The sequence below is a fragment of the Limanda limanda genome, chromosome 17 (genome assembly GCF_963576545.1).
Source record: "Limanda limanda chromosome 17, fLimLim1.1, whole genome shotgun sequence".
NCBI classification, from domain to species: domain Eukaryota; kingdom Metazoa; phylum Chordata; class Actinopteri; order Pleuronectiformes; family Pleuronectidae; genus Limanda; species Limanda limanda.
The window spans coordinates 17,480,215-17,498,168 of NC_083652.1; the positions used below are offsets into that span (position 1 = coordinate 17,480,215).

Below are 17,954 nucleotides of genomic sequence, written 5' to 3' on the forward strand. Positions count from 1 at the left end.
AACTCACACAGCTGATTGGCTACAACTTTTTCTAAGATTTTAGATAGGAAGGGGAGATTAGATATTGGCCTGTAATTTGCTAAAACCTCTGGGTCTAGGGTGGGTTTTTTGAGTAGGGGTTTGATTACAGCCATTTTAAAAGACTGTGGTACATAACCTGATGATAATGACAGATTGATTGTGTTAAGTAACGAATTATCTATTAGGGGCAGAATTTCTTTAAGTAATTTAGTTGGAATCGGATCTAAAATACAGGTTGTTGGTTTAGAACCTGAGACTATTTTGGTAAACTGATCACGGGTGATCAGAGAGAAGCTGTCTAAATAATGGGAAGGATTCTCAGCCGTTTCTGAGATCTCTATTGTTGGGAGGGTATTAGTGCCAATTGAGGGCAGGAGATGATTGATTTTATTTCTAATAGTTAGAATTTTATCATTAAAAAAGGTCATAAAGATATTGCTATTTAGGGATCGAGGAATACTGGGTTCGGTGGAGGTGTGACTCTCTGTCAGCCTGGCTACAGTGCTGAAGAGAAACCTGGGGTTGTTTTTATTCTCTTCTATTAGTTTTGAATAATAGGCAGCTCTTGCTTTGTGGAGAGCCTTTTTATATTCTGTAACACTACTCTTCCAGTCTAGGAGATTTTCAACACTGTTGCTGGAGCGCCACTTCCTTTCTAGTTTTCTTGATATTTGTTTCAACTCATGTGTCTTGGAATTATACCACGGAGCTAATTTACTATGTTTGACACATTTCTTTTTTAGAGGCGCTATTGAGTCTAATGTTAATCGTAATGAGTCTGCAGAGCAATCTATGAGGTGGTCAATCTCAATAGAGCTCGGGTTTTTAAAGAATTTGTTGTTTATGTCGACGGATAATACGGGTTTAAATGTAATCGGAATTATTTCCTTAAATTTAGCTACAGCACTATCAGGTAGACATCTAGAAAATGAGTTTTTTATTAGGGGCATATATTCAGATAGTGAAAAATCGAAGGTTATTAAATTATGATCTGATAGTACTGGATTGCGCGGAAGTACTGTTAAATGTTCAATTTTGACACCGTATGATAACACAAGGTCAAGTGTGTGGTTACAACAATGAGTAGGTTGAGTAATAACAAAAGAGTATCTCAGAAAATGATCAAGAATCTATCAGAATATATCAGAGTCTATATTCAGCTGGACAGAGTTCCCAACATCACAGTGTGATGCAGGAGTTTGACAAAGAAGAAGTTCCCTCCTTTGGATATGTATAATGTTCTGGTCATATCACTATCGTCAGACAGAGGTAAACCTTGAACACAGCGTTCTCTCTGCCCACGCAATCAGTCCTCCACACTGCCCAATCAGCACTGGATCTGCGCCAGTGCCATCGGTTTGAAAGTACTGAAAGTGTCTCACTGTTCACCCTCACCACACTGTGCCTCTGATCCTTCACTCCCAAACACAAGTGAGTGTGATGCTCCTCCTCTGAGCACATGACTTTGACACGAGAAGGCCCGATGAGTCTTAGGAAAATGAGAGGTCACAGAACGATCACAAGAACATTACCAATTTCATCAGGAATCCAACCGTCACACTGATAAGACAAGCAGACGTGGGAAGATTCTGCCCTGAGCTCAAAAGCAGAGAATGTGATTTTCCCTTTTTCATTCTGTTTTTTTTATTGTGTTTAGTTTTTTGTGAAAAAAATGTCTGACCCTATTTAGCTGTTCACATGACATGCATGAATAAAACAATAGTGATACATGAATCGGAATAAGTATGTTTAAGATTAAGATTAAGATTAAGATTTTAATCTTAATGACTTTATTGTGTTGAACTACTGATTGACACGGTAAATATTTAATTTCCTGCTTGAATATTTGGGTATTTGCATAGAACAAAAATTTCCATGAAGCATGCTGCATGTGGAACAAACATCCATAAATCAACATTACAGTTTTTCTCAATTGGTTTGGCTCATTTCACGAAACAGAAATGACATTCTCATAACTACACGTGCAAACCTCCAAACCAGTGGGCACTTGTTCACAACAGATTGGAATATCTCATTCCTTTAATCAAATTGCAAATGTATTTGCACATCCTTGCACATGTCAAGTACAATTGCCTACAGCTTGCACAAATTTCAAATGATCAATTGGTCGTTGAGTTCAGCCTAATGTGCCACACTCTACATTGTCCTCTATCATCCAAACATTCCGCAGGGAAAACAGGTATGTGGTCAGTCAACTATGGAATTATTGACGGCAAAGCGTACCATTTGAAAGGAACTCTGAGAGAACCAAGGAGCTGCGCTACCAGTATGTACAGGTAAAGCAGTGGTGCACAGCTTTGCTTTACTTTCTTACTGTATGTGTTGTTAGTGTAGGCTATACCTAATTTTAGTTTTGATGTGCTTATTGTTTGACAGTATATTGTGCTGTACACTTTTTGTTACTGTAACCACGATTTATGGCAATTACTGTAACAATTTCCATGGCATTATGAGTGCAATAAAGTATTTTATGTGAAACCTTGAATTAATCTTTTTTCTGTTTGATTCACATAGTATTCTACTGTATCACATAGCATCTACTGTAACCATTCAGTGTCAAAGGACTGAGCCAAGATTGAAATGTGCACATGAGGGATATTTCTATGGTCCACTGCCATACTGACAAAACATCTAAACATTTTGACCTGTAGTGTTTACACAATGCCAAAGGGACTTTTCATTTTGGGGCATTGACTATTTGTATAAGAAAATAGTCTAGTTTTGACAGATGAGTTGTCTGTTTTGGGAGAGATATGACCTTTTGCAGGTGTGCCATGGAGTTTTTCTGAACCATCTAGGTTATTTTGGCAAATGTATTTAAAGCTTTGAGAATGTCCTTTTTTCCCCGAGAGATGAGCCACAGCAATTGAGAAGGAACTTTTCATTTTGGGGGCACTGACTATTTATATGAGAAAATGATTTGGTTTTGAAGCTTGAGTTAACTGTTTTGGGTGAGATATGACCTTTTGAAGATGATCTTTGTAGTTGTACTGAACCATATAGGCAGTGTTGGGAAGGATACTTTCAAAACGTATTCCGTTACAGAATACATGCCCAAAAATGTAATCTGTAACGTATTCCATTACATGAACTAATCTGAGTAACGTATTCTGAATACTTGGAATACTTCCGGTTTGTATTGTATTTTTTAAGTGTATGATTGCGGCGTTGTTATAGTCAGTGGAGCAGCAGCAGTTTAAACTCTCTCTCCGCCAATGCCGCGGGCCAGCTGGATGTCCGGCTCCCATCCACTCCCACCTCTGTGCCGGTCCCACCGGAGGCTGAAGCCCCCCCTGCGCCAAGGCTGCCTCGCGCCGTGCAGCGATCGTTTCGGCGTCGAGTCTATTTTTGTTTGCGCTTGACAGGAGCGTATCGCGCCAGGAAACACACTGAAAAATTATTTTAAACGATATTGATGACATATTTTATACGATATAAATTATGCATCCCATAGTTTGTATTCCCCTTCTGTTGTCCTGGAGTTTTAATTTTACCAATTACATTATTAAATGCCCCCCTCTGCCCATCCATACAGACACACAAGTAGTCAAAAAGATAAAAAAAGAGGGGGGGGGGCTCCCCATTGGCTTGAGTGGAGAATACGTAATTTACCCTCGACACCCGACATTGAACGGAGCAAACAGCGGAGAAGTTCTTGAAGATGGATGACATTAAATTGGGACGCTGTTTCAGTTAATGTTGGAGCAACAAGTGACCATATGCTTTTATACTACTGGGTCAACGGGTGATATTATTAGCGCTGCCCGGCGCTTCAGCGTCGCTTCAGCGTCGCTTCAGCGTCCGGTGTGAACCCGGCGTGCCTCGCTGGCCTCCTGCAGAGCTGTAAAAGCGGAGCTCTGGAAGCGCAGGTCGGTCTTCTCTCACCAGGCGCTGGAAGGGCAGCTTGCGGATCAGCAGCTCCGTAGATTTCTGGTAGCGACGGAACTCTCTCAGAGCCTCGGTCCCGGGCCTGTAACGGTCCCGAGCCGGCAGCGGTGAGGTTTCTTCACGCCGCCGGGGGCCCGGGCGCTCTTACGGCAGCCCTGGTCTCCAGCTGCTTCCTGGGGGCTTTGCCTCCGGTGGATTTACGAGAGTGAATAAACTCGTGAAACAGAGAAGTACCGTCATGTAATCCACTGATTTCAACAATGTAACTGTATTCTGAATACCATCTATTTAATTTGTAACTGTAACGGAATACAGTTACTCATAATTTGTATTCTAAATACGTAACGCCGTTACATGTATTCCGTTACTCCTTTACACTGCATATAGGCTATTTTGCCAATTGCACTTAGAGCTCTGAGAATGTCATTTCTGTTTCGTGAAATGAGCCAAAGCAATGGAGAAAAACTGTAATTCATGTGATTATTTTGCAGGGCGCATTATTTGAACTTTTTATGCAAACCATGATTTATGCTTCAATCGTCTATTTACAGTAGGGGATTTGTTAATTTTTTTACATGTAGGGGTTTATGTGGATTCTTGCCTGAAAGACATTAAAAATTGGCTGAATATTTCCTCATTCCCCTGCAAATCACCTACTGTGTTTTTGCCTCAGGGGTATTCATGTTTCCTGGTCGATGAGGAAGTCTTCTCCATACGTAAGCATCTGTTTCAGTGCACACAGTATCGCAGCGCTCACTCCGTCATTTGACTCAATTTCCTGATTGTTGTTCTTCACAAGGAAGATGCAGTTCAGTGGAAGGCCCAGCAGCTGGTGGAATATTTTAACCTAAGTCAAAGTAACAACATTTATGTTGATCAACGATGAACACTAAAAAATTACATTGTGCAATAACTCCAAAATGTACCTTTTCCTCCAGGTACTTGCTCTTATAGATATTGTTTGTGTCCTTTATAACCTCGGGACAGGCTTCATCCACTTTGGTGATAATAGCCAGTTGGGGAATTCCTGTCGATAAAGAAACTTGATCAGTATTTGAAACATTGGTTTACTAGTATTTTAATTCATACAATCTAATGTGACACTATTAGTCCATGCAGAGAAGCAATTGTTTTGCACTCACCCAGTTCACTGGCTGCAAGTCTGACATCTCTAATCTTCTTCACCATCTCATCACTTAACCTAGACACTAAGTCCACAGGAATAACACACACCAGAATGTGAACTTTGTCTTCCAAAGTTGGATCGGGGTTGTAGCCATCATCACCCTTCATCAGTACTTTTTTAGGGTTGAACTAGAAATGAATCAAATACAATCAGATAATATTTAATGTAACACAACGTTTCTCTGTGTTTGACCTAATTTGTTTGTCTCGTGCAAATACACACATGCAAGCTCATGTTTTTAATGTAACACACATTTCTGACGTTGATCACAAGATTTAACTGATGTACATGTGGCTGCCATGTGCCCCAAACTCGCAATTTGCCAATAGAAACATTTGATATTGGAAAAAGAAATGAAAGAACAATTCACTTTGTTTGATGAGTAAGGAAATGTGCGCATCACATTTGTCAAATTTCAATAATAATTTCTATAACTAAGATAACTATAAAACAAAGATTGTTTTTGTTATTTAAAAGGAGACTTTAAATTATGTCAAAGTTCACAGTGTTTTACCGTGTAACCGTCTTTCACGTGTCCTCTCAGGGCCAGTTTGACGTCTTCCACAAGGACTCCACGGTCAGATCCTTGCTCAAAGCCCATGATGTCATTGAAAACAAAAGAGTAAGTGGCCCCTGGACTTTTGGTTAATTTGAAGGTATTGTACTGTAAGGCAGAAGGTTCAATTATTTACATCATTGAATCAAAGTAAATATAAGCAGTTGTCTGTGGGCCGATCAGGAATGTGTGGGGAGGCTGGAGAAAGGGACTTTGTATTAACATTCACAGCGGCATCAAATTAAAACTCTGGGCCTCTAGTTCACACATTAACCTGAAATTAAAATGTGTGCAAAGCTATAAGATGTAAAACACATTAAGTACTCAGATGATCAAGAAACAGATTTAGAAAGATGTAATGTTTCATTTCATTTATTTTGTGCTGACTAGAATTTATTGCTCTGAAACATAAAGACAACATTTGTCATCAAGGAACTACTATTGAAAATTAATTTCTGTGGTTTGTTACCCTCAATGTAGTTTTACCCTTTCCTGTTGTTCATACCTTTCTGGTGAAGCTGCTCCCAAAGATTGCATCTGCCGCAGCTCGACTGGAAGGTCTGCCTTTTAAAACGGTGTCGACAGAGTTGATGAAGCTCGACTTTCCGGCACCAACTGGTCCATGAAGCAGAATCCTGAGATGTGTGACCTGTTTGTTTTCAGGCTGGTAAGAATTCACAAACACAAGATTGCTCTGGTACTCCCTGTAAATTACAGAAAATAAAAAAAAATCAGATTAAAGTGCTGTATTACTTTTATATACGATTGCACAACATTGCAATTATGATCTTTTTTTTGTCACACACACAACAACGAGATGTTTAAGATCATGTGTTGAGCAGCAGAAGCACAAACATTGAGGGGACAATTGAAACACACTGACTTAATGTTATAACATACTCACTCTGACACCTTTCTCCATGGCTCCTCTAAGAGTGGTGAAGGAGGTGGCACCTCCCTCCATAGCATCTTAAAGAGTACTGAAGGAGTTAAAAAGGACCAAATAGTGATCATTTGAGAATGTATTTTGTTATTGTTCATTTGTTTATTGAAGCTGGAAATGTAACAGCACTCACTTGATCCCATTGCTGTAAAGTAGGACATTCAGACTACATGTTAATGCAGGAATTCACCCCAGAGGAGGAAGATGCAATCAGATTGTAACTTAAAGGTCCAGTGTGTAAGATGATGGTTAGAGGGAGCTATCGGCAGAAACTGATTATAAAATAATCCTAGTGATGTTTTCACTAGTGTGCTTCATCTAAATTTTACAAATTATTGTGTATTTACCCTTGAATGGTTCCTTTCAATTTCAATACTTTAAATTTACATAAGGAGTGGGTCCTCTGTACGGAGGCCGCCATGTTTTTTTACAGTAGCCCAGACTGGACAAACTAAACTAATTTTGAGTTTGAACTTGTGATAATTGAACACTGCCCCAGGTTTTCTTTCATGTTGAAAGGGGAGGTAACAGGTGTTCAGCTGCAACATGCAAGTTCACCACTAGATGTCACTACACCCTGAACCTTTAAGCATAACTGCCAATACAACAATACAAAATATAATTTTATACGAGTAAGACTTCTTCTTGTCAAATTCCTATTGAACTACTTATTACCAGCAGCATGTACTGCATTTTGTTATGTGAGAAATGAACCCATGGGGTTTTGCTGTATATTCACTTGATTGAGTAAAGAATTTAGCTTTAGTTTGACAATCACAGTAATAATAATAATAATAAATGTAATCATAACTTTATTTGTATAGCACTTCTATAAACAAGGTTACAAAGTTCTTTACAAAAATTCATGGCAAAAATGAATGAACTAAAATAAAAGGTATTCCATTCAGTTCAATAGTAGAAACAGACAGATTGAAGTCCATACCTTTGCGTATGTGGCTATGTGGACAGAGTGACTCTGGAACAAGGAGGAGAAGATGATTTTATAGGCAACATTTGCACTCTCATTTTCAGGTTCAGTCTGAAGTCAACAATGTGACCTGAACAAAGTCCCGACCTTTTCTTTGTTCAGACACCCACTCACTCGCTGGCAGGGACCCAGGTCAAACCAAATTAAACCAAACTAAAACAAATGATCGTAACCCTATCGAGCGTCTGAAACTCATAACCATAACCAGTGTTGGGCAAGTTACTGAAAATGAGTACTTAGTTACAGTTACTAGTTACTTATTTTAAAAATTGAATTACGTCACCAGTTACTGTATATCAAAAGTAATTAGTTAATAGGGACAGTAACTTTTAAGTTACTTTGTCACGGACATCCTTTGATGATGACAACGGCGCTACGGAAAAGGTTTATGTTTTTAGCGACCTTCCGAAGAAGCACAATTTCTTACGGTGTCCACGGTTGTTTTAAGGTGTTTCTAAGTTGTTCAAAGTTGTATTAGGTGTACGGTGTTACAAGGACGGCTCAAATAAACGACCAGAACATCAGTTTAAGTCTCAACCATCTTTCGGGGGATCTGCTTCACTTGTCTTCTTCTCTGCAAGTGTTCATTTTTAACAAAAGAGAGTAACGCGAGTAACAAACTCATTTATATTTCAGTAATTGTAACTGCGTTACTTGATTTAAAAAAATACTTTGTTACATGCTTGTTACCGCTAAAAGTAGTGGAATTACAGTAACGCTTTACTTTGTAGCGCGTTACTCCCAACACTGATCATAACCATGAATTAAAAATTTGCAGGTTGGATCTGGCACCTTTTCATTATATCTTTGTGTAACTCCATTCAAAATTGTCTGTTTTGCCACCGTTTTGCTTTTCTTTGACCATCGTGTCGTTTCATTTTAGGACCATGGACAGAAAGGTTACTTAAAGAGGAGGTTGATAAACAGACAGAACATATATCATCATCATTAACAAAGTATTATTTATGGGTTTGTTTCAACATATTAATCATTGCACTACACTGAAATAACACTTAACGTTATAATAGCATGAGGAGAACTTACCCAATAGAAAAAATGAAGTTGATCCTTTATACTTACTGAAATGATTCCCCTTCAGTCCCTTCCTTTGAGTTTGTGGCTGTGGACACTTCCTAAATGAGCAACTTTTACTTTCTTTTTTCTGACATGGTTTAAAGCATGTGACATCAGATACTTTGATGACTCACTGGCCTCTGAATGGTGGGTGGGTCTTTGTTTTCGGTTTGGATATTAGACAACTATTATAAAACTCGGTGTCTAGTTTTTTCTCTCATTTGAGACTTTCATTACTGCCTGTAATGAAAGACAAGACATGTACCAGGTTTTCAAAATGCAGTGTGTGTGTGTAGGTGTGTAGGTTTGTGTGTGTGTGTTTCTAAGGTGTGCAAAATGAAGCAAAGGCATTTAGAGGTGAACAGAGCAGATAAACCTGATCTAAACCAAACATATGAGGATACATTTGTACACACCCTTTTGAGAATTTAATCAAGTAGTAAATTGCACTTACGAGAAACACATAACAAAAGGCTGCAGTGAAAAGGGAATAAGAAGGGGAAGAGAGGGGACTTTCCCTAGAATATAATTACATTTGTTCTTTACCAGAGATGAGTTCAGTACCATCTGATTGGGATATCTGACTGTCTGAACTGTTGACAGCTTATCCGAATCAAATAATTATTATGTTTGGTTAAAGCCAAGTATTCTTTCCGTTTAAGTGAATATTTTTTGGATAAATATGAGGGCTGTAAAACAATTAAAATTTTTAATCAGATTAATCAAAGGGTAGCTGTGATTAATCGCGATTAATCACCATTTCTAAATGCCCAAAAAATCCCCATTTTCTATGTTTATTGTTATGGGGATAGAAAAAATAAATGACAGAAGCCGGAAATATACATTTAACTTAATTTTTTTTATTGATAAGTCCAAATGATAATTATTAAGATTGAAAAATGTAATATAATTAAACTAAAAGATGTTTACATTTAGCCTCATAAACTCTGGAGACAAACAAACACTAAATTACTTCATGTACTCATCAGGTCCTGATAACTAGTGATGAGTTTTTATTAGTTCCAGTGAGAGCAGAGGGAGGAGAAAACAGAAACTCCAGCTCGGTACAAACCAGCTGCAGCTTCTGCTCTGACCATGACACAGCTGGTCACTGAGCAGCTGAGACCAGAGAAACTCTGTGTTTCACTTTTCTTCTATAAAGTCACTGACTGGCTGCTTAACGTGAAAACGCTCTGATTTCACTGCGTGTGTCGCTATGAGTGACTGAGTGGGGTCGGATATGGGGACAGAGAGCGGGTCATACTGCGTTACTTCCACAAATTAATCATCCCTCGTTAACGCGTAAATTTGACAGCCCAGCCATCAGTATTAGCTTTAGAGTTTGAGAGAGTATAACTAAGATGAGAGAAGGGTCTTGGTCAGTTCTCCTACACAACAGGTTGAAGACCCCTCCTCAGCCTACAAGCAAAAGAACGGAGAAAGCAGACACTTCTCAACTAAGAGAAAGTTTCTACAGAGAAAAACTACGACTTGGAAAATGCGCACTGAGGAGAAATTCTATAAAATGGAGAAATAACCAATGAGAGTGTGGATTGAATTGAGCCCTGAAGAAACGCTGCATCCGACCTGCCAACATGGGAAGATTTTTGGACTTTGTACTGACCCTGTACTTTGGGATCTAACAACTTTCACTTTCTTTTTCAGGTAACGCAGCTTGAAAAACCTGTACGGAGTCTATGCCTGCACAACCAACCCCTGAGAGGTATTCATGTTTCCAGGTCGTTGAGTAAGTACAATGAAACAGATTCTTTTGTATGGAGTAGACTCTACTCCAGCATCTGTTTCAGTGCACACAGTATCGCAGCGTTCATTCCGTCATTTGCTCTTACTGTTAGGCTTTCTCAGTATAAGGACCCAATCGCAGACCAAATGCAAAAATACTAGTTTATTTTTTTCAAAAATGGCAAAAACAAGGATCCAAAAAGTCAAAACAGAATTCCAAAAAATGTAAAAACAAAGAGGTTCAAAAATCAGCAATCCAAATAACATACCAGGTAACAGACCTCAAAAAACTGGCATGGCTTCTCACAGGGAACAAACGAGACAAAATGACAGGGGACAACAGAAAGACTGAGCTTATGTAGGAGGAGGAACAAAGGCAAGACACAGGTGAACAAATGAGGCAAACACTCAGGGTGATGATAGGGAACAGGTGAGGAGGACAAAGAGCGGGAAGCAGCAGAGGGCGGAGTCTCCGGACAATAATAGAAAACACATGGCCTGACAACATAAACACAACAAGCACATGACAACATACATAAACAGGGGGAAACACATGGAATAACAAAACACATGCAGGAGGCCCAAAGTAAAAAGTCTTAGATCACCGTGATCTTGAACAGTACCTCCCCCCTAACGAACGCCTCCAGGCGTTTTCTTGGGTGGAATGGGGTGCTGGCGGTGAAAGTCCTTGCGGAGGTTTGGGCATAGGATGAAGCGAGATGGGACCCAGGATCTCTCCTCGATGCAATAGCCCTCCCAGTCAACGAGGTACTGGACTCCCCGGCCACGGCGGCGAACATCCAGCAATCGACGCACCGTGTGCGCCTCTGAACCAACGATGAGACGTGGGGGTGGGGGGGTTTGCAGGGTGCAAGGGGCTACAAATATATGGCTTGATTCGGGAAACGTGGAAGGTGGGGTGGATGCGGCGAAGGGGTCCAGGGCAGTGGCGGCTGGTGACGTGCTCCTCCGGGGACGGTCCCGGAGGAGCACGTCCCCATGCACGTTAACATGTGGTTAAAAATTTCAGCTGATTATTACTGATCGATAAAACTACACACACGACACAGTAAACAACAATGATTCTATCTGTCCACTGTCTGTCCTCTACCTGTCTCACTCAGTGCTCCGGGACCGGAGCTGCACCTCCGTGCAGATTAAAAGTATCTGCTAACTATGCAGCTCCTGTAGATCAGTGATAAGGTCTCTGATTGGACAGTCCTGTCAGCATGATGTATAAGAAACCCTTTCATTGGCTGTAGGCGCAAGTGAAGTGCGCCCATGGCTCGAACTGTCATCCGCCATTGAGAAGCTGTCCTTGCTCAAATGTTCCTGCCCCTTTTGTTGGCTTCCATAGACTTCCACTTGCCCGGCGCCCACAGGGAGGAGTGGTTTCTCTCTCAGTGATAATGAATGGCAAATATATTACAAAATATAATATATTAAGTGGTTTTTGACAGGGGCTTACGGTCTCTGGCACACATTTAACGCTTTAAAACAGTACATTTCTTATTAAATTATTTGATATATAATGTTTTTTGACATGTCATTTTTTTTTTTTTTTTTTTTTTTCCATCTCAAAATTGTAGGGTGGGCGGCGCCCCAGCGCCCTGTATGACGAACCGCCACTGGTCCAGGGAGGTTGAGACGAACAGCAGTGGGACTGATGACTCCGGCGATGGGAAAGGGTCTGATGAAGCGGGGAGAGAGCTTATGGGACTCAGTCTTGAGGGGGAGGTCTTGGGTCGAGAGCCACACCTTCTGCCCCTGGCGATAAGGGGGGGGTTGGGAGCGGTGTTTGTCTGCTTGGACCTTCATCCTGGCAGAGGAGAGCAGGAGTGCCGAGCGTGTGCGTTTCCATGTCCGGCGGCAGCGACGGATGTATGCCTCAGCAGAAGGAACGCCTACCTCCCTCTCCTGGTCTGGGAACAGAGGTGGTTGATAGCCCAGGGAGCACTCGAAGGGGGACCGGCCCGTGGAGGATGTAATATGGGAATTTATGGCATACTCGGCCCAGGGCAGTTGTTGGCTCCAGGAGGTGGGGTTCTGGGATGCCAGGCATCGCAGCACTGTCTCCAACTGCTGGTTCGCCCTCTCTGTTTGGCCGTTGGACTGCGGGTCGTGGACTGGAGCAGGGACTGGAGCAGGCACGGCGAGGACCTCAGACGCCGGAACCAGAGTGGCGTCTGCCGGGACTCTCCGGCGTGGGACTGGGACAGGAGCGAGCACAGGAGCAGGCACCGCGAGGACCTCCGACGCCAGAAGCAGAGTGGCGTCTGCCAGGACCCTCCGGCGCGGGACAGGAGCAGGGACTGGAGGTGGCTGGCGCCCAGTCGAGGCTGGAGACGGCTGGGGCCCAGTTGAAGCTGGAGACGGCTGGGGCCCAGTTGAGGCTGGAGGTGGCTGAGACCCAGTTGAGGCTGGAGACGGTTGGGGCCCAGTTGAGGCTGGAGACGGCTGGAGCCCAGTTGAGGCTGGAGGTGGCTGAGACCCAGTTGAGGCTGGAGACGGCTGGGGCCCAGTTGAGGCTGGAGGTGGCTGGGACCCAGTTGAGGCTGGAGACGGCTGGGGCCCAGTTGAGGCTGGAGACGGCTGGGGCCCAGTTGAGGCTGGAGGTGGCTGGCACCTCTGAGCATGCTGCTGGAGAGAGAGACTTCCACTGTGGATTCCCCCTCTCCAACGTCCACAACCCACCCCAGAAACCCTTCGGAGGCTGCGGGGTCCTCCCCGGGCCAGGCAGGTTCCCCAGTACGGGTTATGAGTGGATGAGGCTGGAGGGTTGAGGTACTTTCTTAGTCGGTCCCGCACCTCCTGGAGGTACGGGACAAAGTGACTTACCCAAGGCCGATCCTTTAGCCATGCTTCCACCACCGAGATCTCCTCCAGGGTCTCTAACCTGCTCTCGGGTCCCGGTGTGACCAGCTGTTCAACCAAAAAATCTAAATAAAAAACTTGATCATGCAAAAAAACAAAAGACCAAATGCAAAAATACTAGTTTATTTTTTTCAAAAATGGCAAAAACAAGGATCCAAAAAGGCAAAACAGAATTCCAAAAAATGGAAAAACAAAGAGGTTCAAAAATCAGCAATCCAAATAACATACCAGGTAACAGACCTTTAAAAAAACTGGCATGGCTTCTCACAGGGAACAAACGAGACAATCCGACAGGGGACAACAGAAAGACTGAGCTTATGTAGGAGGAGGAACAAAGGCAAGACACAGGTGAACAAATGAGGCAAACACTCAGGGTGATGATAGGGAACAGGTGAGGAGGACAAAGAGCGGGAAGCAGCAGAGGGCGGAGTCTCCGGACAATAACAGAAAACACATGGCCTGACAACATAAACACAACAAGCACATGACAACATACATAAACAGGGGGAAACACATGGAATAACAAAACACATGCAGGAGGCACAAAGTAAAAAGTCTTAGATCACCGTGATCTTAACACTTATAGATATTAATTGTGTCCTCTGCGACCTTGGCACAAGCTACATCAACTTTGGTAAGAATAGCCAGTTGGGGAATTCCTGTCAATAAAGAAAGTTGATCAGTATTTCTAACATTTGTGTTCTGGTATTTAGTCAACGCAGAGAAACAATAGTTGTGCAGTCACCCAGTTAACTGGCTGCCAGTCTGACCTTTCTAATCTTCATCACTTAACCTAGACACTGAGTCTGCAGGAACAACACCCACCAGAACATGAACTTTATCTTCCAAAGTGGGATCGGAGTGGTAGCCATCATCACCCTCCATCAGTTCTTGGTCAGGGTTGAACTAGAAATCAATCAAACACAATCAGATAATGTTTAATATAACGTAAAGTTTCTCTGTGTTTTACCTAATTTGTTTGTCTTGTGCACATTTACACATGCACGCTCATATTGTTAATGTGACACACATTCCTGACATTCACAAGATTTAACTGAGTTACCTGTGGCTGCCATGTGCCCCAAACTCAGCAATTTGACAATAAAAATGTTTGATGTTTGAAAAAGAAATGTGAGAAAAATTAATGAAGCTTTTTGAGACAATAAATATGCACATCACGTTTGTCAAATTTCAATAATTTTTTTTAAGACTAATACAAATATATATCAAATATTGTCTTTTTGGTTAAAATTAGACTTTAATTAATGTCAAAGTTCACAGTGTTGTACCTTGTAACCTTCTTTCACGTATCCTTCCTCAAAGCCCATGATGTCATTGAAAACAAAAGAGTATTTGGCCTCTGGTTTTCTGCAGAATTTGAAGGTCCGGTACTGTAAGGCAGAAGGTGCAATTATTTACATCAATGAATCAAAGTAAATGTCAGCAGTTGTCTGTGAGCAGATCAGGAATGTGTGGGGAGGCTGGAGAAACTGCCTGAGAACCCAAGGAAACTTGAACTTGGTGAGGTCCGGTGATTTGTATCAAGTTCTAGAAGTACTTAACCTTAAATCTAAATGGGTTTATTTACTCAAACACACTTGAACAAACATAAATAAACTTAAACTTAAAGTGACGAGCTTTACAGCTCACTCCTGTCTCTCCTCTCCTCCTGAGGCAGCTCAGACGCTGCCTTTCAAGCATGAGGATCAATCAGCTAACAGCTCTCACTTGTGCTGATCGATCCTGTGTGGTCCAGGGGAACGAGCTCTCCCAGCCCCCTCACCTCCAAAGTGTGCAAAGCTATAAGGAGTAACAAACATAAAGTACTAAGATGATCATGAGACAGATTTAGAAAGATTGTGTTTTTAAATGTTTCATTTCATTTAGCTTTTGTTGACTAGAATGTATCGCAAGGAAACATTAAGACAAGATTTGTACAAAATCATTTAAAGGAAAGCTTCTGAGATAACATTTCAAAATTAGTAAAGGTTTCTCTGTATTTTTATCAGTAAACTACTTTTTAAAATTAATTCCTGTGGCTTGTTACACTCAATGGAGTTTTACCTTTTCCTGTTGTTCATCTTTCTGGTGAATGTGTTCCAATTGTTTGCATTTGTCATGCAGGTCTGCCTTTTAAAACGCTGTCGACAGAGTTGATGAAGCTCAACTTTCCAGCACTAACTGGTCCATGAAGCAGAATCCTGAGATGGTTGACTTTGTTTTGAGCTTTCATAAGAATTCACAAACTTAAGATTGTCCTTGTACGTCATCAAAAACAATCAGAATAAAGTGCTTTATAACTTCTATTAATAATTGTACAACATTGCAATTGTGATCTATGTTTTGTTGCACATACAACAAAGAGATGCTAAATTCATGTATTGAGCAGCAGAAACACAAAAAATGAGGGCGCAATGGAAACACACTGACTGAATGTACGATCATACTCACTCTGACACCTCCCTCCACGGCTGCTCAAAGAGTGCTGAAGGAGCTAAATAAAAAAACAGTAAGACAGACACTTATGGTTATAATAGCATAAGGGGATATTTCCCAATAGACAAAATTAACTTAAAGGCCCCATATTTTATTCCTTTCTGGTATTTAATTTGAGGTATCGGTCCCCGAAGATGATATATCATTGGTTTTATATTGAAAAAACTGTTCAATGTGTATTTCAATGTCCTCTCTTCGGCCTCTTCTCTGGAGCTGCAGACAGAACAGGCTGTTTTCGCTCGCTTCTTGGGTCCTCCTCTGATTGGCTGACTGTACTTTGAGTGAAACACAACCAGGCCTATCACTGGTGTCATTTTGGCACATTTGACGATCTCTGGCTGTAAACACAGCTGAGAGTCACGCTGAACGGTAAGTTACACCGGGCTCATGTTTGTCCAAGTTTTAGCAGGACAGTCTGCCAATGTAGGAGTAACGTCCCGAGTTAAAGTACAGAGTTTCACAATGGAGTTTCAACACAGAGTAACGAGTAACATCTAGGTTACTCCCTACTGAGCACAGCGACACGTCATGTCAGCTGAAATAAAGCCTAACTGCTGGTCCCGAACAGTAACAGTAATTCCTAAGAGGGATGTGCATGGACCCATTCTCTTCCTTGCATCCCGCGCTGCAGTGTTTCTTCAGTGTTGTTTGTTGTGGTTAGCCTGTGGTAGCTAACAAGCTGCTAGCTCAGCAATAAGTCTGCTTGGTGTCGAGTTCGGTTGGGAGCAGGGGTGGTGGGGTTGGAGGCTGGACTGGTACTGGCTGGTAGTGGCTGAGAGACGACTGTGATTTGGTATGACTTATACGGGGGAGGAAGTACAAAACGAGACGATTCTATAACATATTTCTTCGAATGGACTGAGTGAAAAAGTCCGCAGAATGACTGTTTTCAAACTTTGAGGGTCTATACTGACCCCCCTCAAGTCATTACAGAGAGTAAAAGCCCTCCAAAAGGCAACGACACGAGAACTTCAGCACAAGAGCTGCATTGTGTGTGTGTGTGTGTGTGTGTGTGTGTGTGTGTGTGTGTGTGTGTGTCTGTGGGTGGGGGTGGTTTTAAGGTGTGCAAAACGAACCAAAGGCATTTAGAGGTGAACAAAGCAGATAAACCTGATCTAAACCAAACATATGAGGATACATTTGTACACACCCTTTTGAGAATTTAATCAAGTAGTAAACTGCACTTACGAGAAAAACACATAACAAAAGGCTGCAGTGAAAAGGGGAGAAGAACTGGAAGAGAGGGGCCTATCCTTGGATTATAATTACATTTGTTTATTGCAAATGTAATTATGTGATTATTAGTGTTTATCAGTCCAGTGAGAGCAGAAGGAGGAGGAAACAGAAACTCCAGCTCGGTACAAACAAGCTGCAGCTTTTGCTCTGATCATGATGCAGCTGCTCACTGGGCAGCTGTGACCAGAGAAACTCTGTGTTTCACTGTTCTTCTATGAAGTCACTGACCGGCTCCTTAAAACCCCTTGTAGACGATTGTCGCGAATTCGCATCAAACTGCTTCCGGTCTTAATGCCGCCAAAGTGGCGTTTGTATCTCACTAATGCCTGTTGATGCAAAGATTTCACATACCAAGGAAGGTATTGGAAGCACTCTGCCGCCATCTAGTTTTCGTAGTGGAAAATACATCCGGTGGATGTATCCAAATTTGAGGTAGTTGTGCTAAGATACAAGATTCATACCAGCTTATTGGTTGCTTCTAATGCTAATATATATCGGAATACTACATGTGATGAAAATTTAAGATGTAATTAGCAGATTTCGGCTTGTAGCGTTTTTGCCGCATGAGGCTGCAAATGCATAAAATCTTATTATGTGCAATATCATATAAAATCGAATTCCTGTGCATATACTTCAAATGTTTTGAAGTATATAACTATAAGTATCCTTATATGATTGTAAATCTGACGTTTGGTTCATTGAATACATAATATATATATATTAATGTATAATACCCAGGTACTACAGATGAAAATTAGATTATAGCGGACTCTGTTACTGCTAAGGAGCTGTGCATTGTCCCTATCAAATAAAATAAAAACTACGCAGAAATACAGACTATGTACAACTGTATGTGCAGAGTAAGTGTGCAACATTGAATTATGTGCAAAACAGAATAAAAATATAATGCAGGGATATAAATGCAATT

The 17,954-nt window shown here is 41.5% G+C and overlaps 2 protein-coding genes across 2 annotated transcripts in view; both read right to left on the bottom strand.

The window, feature by feature from the left end:
• The window catches only part of LOC133022669 (interferon-induced protein 44-like), a 45,799-nt gene that overhangs the window by 19,957 nt on the left and 7,888 nt on the right, over positions 1-17,954 (bottom strand). The gene's annotated exons all lie outside the window — the stretch shown is intronic.
• Positions 4,610-6,758, bottom strand: LOC133022802 (interferon-induced protein 44-like). Its single transcript, XM_061089705.1, has 7 exons — positions 6,749-6,758; positions 6,577-6,652; positions 6,178-6,376; positions 5,631-5,780; positions 5,073-5,244; positions 4,857-4,957; positions 4,610-4,777 (listed from the first exon to the last, which is right to left on the bottom strand). The coding sequence occupies exons 1-7, from the start codon at positions 6,756-6,758 to the stop codon at positions 4,610-4,612; spliced, it is 876 nt and encodes a 291-aa protein (XP_060945688.1).

What these genes read in the sequence shown, in the direction of transcription:
- LOC133022802 (XM_061089705.1), bottom strand. An exon ending in ACGTGAAAGACGGTTACACG is followed by an intron (nt 5,245 to 5,630) that starts GTAAAACACTGT and finishes ATTCATTTCTAG; the next exon opens with TTCAACCCTAAAAAAGTACT. An exon ending in GCAAGTACCTGGAGGAAAAG is followed by an intron (nt 4,778 to 4,856) that starts GTACATTTTGGA and finishes ACTTTGACTTAG; the next exon opens with GTTAAAATATTCCACCAGCT.